General features: G+C 34.5%; 1 protein-coding gene across 1 annotated transcript in view; it reads left to right on the plus strand.

The window, feature by feature from the left end:
* USPL1 (ubiquitin specific peptidase like 1) overlaps positions 1–6,023 on the plus strand; it is a 15,542-nt gene extending 9,519 nt beyond the window's left edge. The window contains exons 5-8 of the mRNA XM_015815225.1: positions 391–520; positions 1,569–1,694; positions 2,266–2,423; positions 3,524–6,023. Coding sequence (XP_015670711.1) covers positions 391–520; positions 1,569–1,694; positions 2,266–2,423; positions 3,524–5,385 — 2,276 coding nt within the window. The 3' untranslated portion in view covers positions 5,386–6,023. The remainder of the gene's footprint in view (positions 1–390; positions 521–1,568; positions 1,695–2,265; positions 2,424–3,523) is intronic.
* Positions 6,024–6,592: the final 569 nt, after the last annotated feature.

A 6,592-nucleotide genomic window follows, 5' to 3' on the forward strand; every position in this document is an offset into this window, starting at 1 on the left:
GCAGCCAAGGATTTATAAAGCAAGCGGCGGAGTCCTGCAGCTCAGAGGCGACACGGGGGGAGGGAATCGGAGCTAACCGAGGAAGGAGGCTGCTGTTTCTGCTGCCGCCGCCGCCAGCCAGGGCATAATACGGTAAATAAATACGAGCATGGGGATCCACGTGTGAACGAAGCCCCACTCCCCCTCCCCTTTTGCTTTCACTCTCGAGCCGGCGCTTTTTTTTCCTTGAAATTTCCCTCTTAAAATGAAGGTGCGTGTTATACGCCTGTGCGTGTTATACGCCGATAAATACGGTATATTTAGAATCATATACTTCACAGCTCATTTCTGAGAAATAATCAACATTACATGTATTACAACTACATTTTTGTCTTGTGTTTTCCTTCAAAGGGGAGGAAGAAAGTCCAGTTTTTGCTTTTCCTTTACTTCTGCGGGAAGATCGACATATAGAGAATCTCTTTCTCCATTCTTTCTCCTGGACGTTTGAATGTTTGCAGTGTGGCTACCACACCAACAATAGGTTAGTTTCTTTAAAAGTTCTGCGCTTCCTTCCTCCTTGGTATAACCATGCATTTCAATCAGTGTTTTGCAAATAATACATTATACAGGCAGGAGAGGGCAGTTGTGAGCATGTGATTTGCCTACTGGGCATCTTGAGTCACAGATCTGAAACAGCATAACCCTCTACTGAAATATTTGAGAGTGGTTGGGTTTTTATTCTTGACATTCAGGATTTATCCTAACTGTTGCAATTGTATACATTGAGATATAAACATTATAATTCTTTAAAATTGTCTTAATATATGTTTTCTTGCAGCATAAAATAGGAAGCCAATTACAGGTGGTAGCTTCATCCTAAACTTCCCTTCGATGTTAGCCTAAATTTACATCTTAGTTCAATCATTTTATTTGTGATGGTCAAATCAATTCTTACTATCCCAAATTAGCATTCATATTTAGCTCTGCTAGATTTGTATTTATTCTGTTCTTTAAACTAAAGCAAAACATCAAGGATGAAGGAAAAAATAAGTATAAAGTAGGGGGAAAAACAAAAATAGGACAAATAAGTTGAGAGTATGTATACATAAAAATATAGTAATTTCCAGGAAAAAAATCAAACATCTTAAACACTCATATTCAATGTTTTGATGCAGAAAAACACATTTGGATGAAGGCATCTATTAAAAACTTAAATTTTCAAAGAGGTAATTTGTACTTATTTGATTTATAACCCATCTAAAATCTAAAGTAGTCATAATTAATATGAGATTTATATAGTACTGTATCTTGATGGTTAAATTGTTATGCATTTTGAAATAGAAGTAAAATAGCTTTATCTTCAAAAATTTCCAGGCGGATTTATTGAGTTCAATCTCAAATTACCCCTCCAGAGTTTAAAATTTCCAGAAGATATAACTTTTCTAATATTGAATAGCGTCTCATAATTTAAGTGAAGTAAATGTGCACCATTCTTTAAATATAAATTGTCCCAAATGGTGACATCCTGTAAGTATAAGAAGAAATTATTAAACTTGTTTCATTTGAACATATATTCATTTTATTTTTAGTTGTCAGCGGACAATGACAACGTTTACAAATATAATCCCAGAGTGGCATCCATTGAATGCTGTTCATGTTGCTCCCTGTAATAAGTGCAATCACACATCTCAAAGAAGAAAAATGGTTTTAGAAAAGTAAGTGAGCATTTTATTATAATCCTCAAATGAGATAAACCTACATCAGCAGTTGATAAGCAATAATAAGCGACAGCTAATGTAAATTCTTAAGATCTGGCTTGGCTTGATGGATGAATACAAACACTAATGCTCCCAACTATGAAATCACCAAGCCATAACATATTTTTCATAGAGCATGTTGTATTACTCTAACTGTAGTTTATTCAATAAATCATGATTAACTGATGTGGCTTAACATAATGTGTGAATTCAGTTCTTGAATGACATTCTATAAATACGAAGAAATCAAGAAATGTATCTTCTTAAGGATCTGCTCTTTAACAATTCTGAGTTACAATAACATCCCAAATGAGATTATATAAATTGTATTTATTTATATAATCTCACTTGGGATGCAATTGCCAAATGTTTTGCATTCCTTGAGGTCTGGGGGAAAACTCATACATAGGTTACTGATATTTAGCTTTTAATCCCACTGCATGTTTTCAGTTTTGGTGAGATAATTAACACTAGTCTTAGGAATTTTTTTTACTTCTAAAAATCACAAATTGTTATGTTTATTTGGTAGGATCTCCTCAGTTCTGATGATGCATTTTGTTGAAGGCTTGCCACATAACAATTTGATGGCCTACTCATTTCAGTTTCAAGAATATTCATATCAAGTAACAGCTGTGGTTCAATATCAGAAGGCACAACACTTCATAACTTGGATCTTGACTTCAGATGGTAAGTACACTATTCTCTGTATCAGCTTTATCCTTTTTAAACATCCATCTATCTGTATTGACTAGTAATACCAACAGTCCCAGTATAAATAATAATAATACAATGGTATTTGAGCCACGTTTGGAGGAGAACAGGGGTTACAGAAATATAAAAGACGTTTTAGGAGCATAAAGATCTGGGGGGAAGAAATCAAGGGTGATAAAAGAGGGGGGGTGAATTAGCCCCAAAACATCATGATTACTTATTTTAGAAGTCCCTTCTGCTAGCCCCTCCCACTACACACACTTTAGAGTAAATCTTCAGAGCAAGCCAAATCTAATTAGATTTTAGCTTGGATTTTTCTGATTTTTTGCATTCACAAAATTAGCTACCTATTTCAAAGAAGCAGAAAGCTCACCCTACTTGAAGAAAATAAAAAGTAATAAAGAAAGTTAAAGGCACATATATTTGTGTGAATTACTGATAAATGGAGACTTACAGGAGACTTTAAATAAATTATAAGCAACATTTTTTTTTGATCTCCCTTGGTGAGCACACAAGCCTCCAGGCAGTCAGGCAGAGATGTCCTTGCAAAATATCAAATAATTATGTTTTTCTTTTGAGACTCTCGATGGAATATTTGTAACTTACATAGATATTTGGGCAGGGGGAGAAACATTTGAAAGTGACTCAAACTTTTGTAGACATATTAATAATGCTGATTTATACAAGATGCATATATGCAGTGTTAATGAATAAGTCACACAGGCTTTTATTGTGAGAATCCAGTAAACAATATTTTGAAATCTTGGGGATATTATGGTTGGCTAACTGATTTTCAGTTAAATCATGGAAACATGGTTAGTGGCTGTCTGGCTATTCGTAGTTCTCTATCAAATTCTTAGAGCTGCAAGGCAATAGGTATAGAGGAAGAATGAAAAAACAAGTCAGATATATTTAGTACACATAATTCAAAACTATCTGTTTTCAACAAACCATGCATAAATTATAGTTGAACATACCGGTACATATATTCAGTGAGTACTGAATGTTAGTTTTTCTGAAATGTATAATAAGAAATGTATGCTAATATTCTGAATTATTCATATTTTATTTTTTAGGGATATGGCTTGAGTGTGATGACTTAAAAGGTTCATTCTCCAGAAGACATCATACCTTTGGGGTTCCTTCTGCAGAAATACATATTGTCATTTGGGAAAGAAAACCACCACAAATCACCAATTATTCGGATTTACAAGTTCAAGAAACAGTGAAAGCACAATCAAAAACTACAGTTAAATACTCTAATGATGAAACTGCAGACAGTGCACCTTTAACTTGTCAGAAAGCAGTTCACATGGTGAACACACATATAGAGGAAATAGAAAACTTAGTAAGCAATCAGAAAAATAGTTTGCTTCATGGCTTGGGCAACCTGTCTGATGATGATGTTGTAACACTGGATCTTGATTTGGGTGGACAGCTGTTAGAAGGTAAATATATAGAAAATAAGCAGATAATCAGAACGGGTCCATTGCAGTTGCAAGAGTTGGATGAGAAAGATGTATGCCCACTTACTCCTGAAGGGGATATTCAAAAAAGAAGTGTAGTGTTAGGGAATACCAGTGTTCCGATGCCTGAAGGACAGCCATCTGATGCAAGCAATTTAGTTACTACACCATCAGTTGCTTTAAGTAATGGTAAAATAAATTTCTCATCCGAAATACTATTATCACAAGTCTCCTTAGTTCCAGCAGAAGAGAGCAGCAATTGCCATCCAAAGAACCCTCAGAAAAAAAACAGCAAAACAAAATTGGGAAACCCTGTGTCGGGAGTGCCTAACGTTGTAGAGTTCGGTCAAGAAATAAAAATAAGTTCCCATGTTTCTGCTCCATCTTCCCAAAGTCCTACCTCTCAGTCATCCAGTACAAATGGAATTAAGCCATCTGTAGCCAGTTGGGTAAATGGCTTACTTGGAAAATATTCTTCCTTTATGCCTAAAAGTGTGTTGGTTCCTAATAAATTAAAAAACTGTAAAAAATCAATGCAAAAAGAAACAAACACCAGTTCGCTTGTTAGGCAAGCAGGCCACTTCTGTGGATTCCAAACTAAATCTTCACAGAAAAGTAAAGTGGCAGCGTTGGATTCTTCAAATAGAACTCAGCCAACATCACCCATGATTGCTTTTTCTGTTGCAAACACCCCTGTCAAAAATCTTGTGCCTGGTAGCAATGGTGAAGCTGTAACTAAAAGATCAGCTTCATTAGATGTTTTCACTAACCAAGATTTGCTGAAAAATAACCACCATGGAAATCAGAATCTTATATCTGTTGAAAATACTGGATCATTTATTGATAAAACTCATCAACTACGCTTAACACTTTTACAGCAGCTTAAAGCTAAAAAAGAGAAATTAGCGTCACTAGATAAACTGGTAAAAGCTAAGAAAAGACACAAAAGCTCTTCCAAGAAAACTATCAAAGATCAGACAAAAAAACAGATGGAACCCTTGCAGACAAGCTTGTTATATACCCAAGAAATGCAAACTGATGTTTGGGACAGTAAATCTGTTAATTCTCCAAGTACTGACATGTCCCAGTGCAGCAGTTCAAATTATGATGACATTTTATCCGAACTGCTGTTGTCTCCAGCTACAACCATTGGTTCTTTAGAATTTCCACAGGAAGAAGAATGTAGATACCTGGAAATGGGAGATGGCAGTTCAGACATGCCGATATCTATTGACCAAAATACCAGTATACAGGCCATAGATAGTGACCTTAGTTATTTCAGTCCTCTAAAGGAAAATGGACTTGAGGACCACAGAGATCCATCTGCAATCAAATCACCTCTGAAGAAACTCGATTTTGAAAGTTCTGCAAAGCAGGATCTTCTGGATGATCTGTTTTCATGTTCATTGAATTCAGTAATGGCTAACACTGAAGACTTGCATCACTTTGATGAATCATTGTTAGCTTGGTGAATTGTGTTTTAACAATTTCAGTATTTTCGTTTGGTTGTCTTTAAACGGGAGTATAATTTAAATTCAACCTAATTTGCACATGATTCTATATATTTAAAATGTTTTTTTTATATTTTCTTAATAAATTGGGTTTGCTTTTCTGCCTCAAAACCACTATTTGCTGGAAGAGATGAGACTGATTCTTGTATAAAGTGTGAGTGATAAAAGTTTTGACACTTTAAAAGCCATTGTAGTAAAGTATTCACCTAAGATCTCTTATCTATGGCTGAGCTAAAAAATGCTCTGCAAGCATCTCTAAAAATGTAGAATACCATGATAATCATGGTATGGTAATTTCATTTCTGATAAACCTCCCTTTTCAAAAGTAGGCCTACAGGCTAAACTAAAATTTTTTAACCCATTTTATTTCTTCTATTTTCTGTTCCAATGAAATGCCTATCTAAAATTATGGTCTACATAACTGTGAATGTTAGCATATAATCTGTCTTGCCTGTTGTTGTTTTGCTAAACATTAGGCCATAATGCAGATGAATTATGTTAAGATTTAGCTCTCTGAGATTTCTACTAAAACCCAGGGATTTGTGAACCTGTTAATCCCCAATCCTTTGAAATGTGGTTTTGAACTATTAAAGCAACTTTTGAAGTTACAACCGTATTTCCTTTTCTTCTGCAACTCTTTGGGTCTAGTGTATTAAATATTCTACCCCATCACCTGGTATACAAAATGGCAATTCACTGTAGTTCACACACAACTGATATAATACAGACTAAATATTTTTTTTTAAAAATGGCTAAATTTCTTTACATATTCATTACAAATCTTATTGCTTAGTAGGTTGTGTGCAATAGGATAGTCATTCTTACTTCTATATGTGCCAGACTACTCTTATTTGCAGGTTACTAACATTGTCATTTGCAACACTTGGTTACATAATTTTTACTTCTCATTCTAAAATTTTGTTTCTTGGGTGGTAAATATTGAAAATTATAAGAAATATAAATTATGCTTTAGTTTTTATTATTTAGATTATTCCAAGAGATGGCAGCACCTAGCAATTTGGTTACTTCTGAAAAGAAGTAAATAAACAGACACACAAACACACCTCTAGAAGTTTGTCAGTTAGCCAATCTATTTTCTCCAAAAGATGGGAATATTGTTGCCAAATAAATTTAGTTATGAGGAATCAAGCTTGACCCAATGAAGACT

This window comes from Protobothrops mucrosquamatus, unplaced genomic scaffold (genome assembly GCF_001527695.2).
Source record: "Protobothrops mucrosquamatus isolate PMUCROS unplaced genomic scaffold, P.Mucros_1.0 scaffold327, whole genome shotgun sequence".
NCBI lineage: Eukaryota > Metazoa > Chordata > Lepidosauria > Squamata > Viperidae > Protobothrops > Protobothrops mucrosquamatus.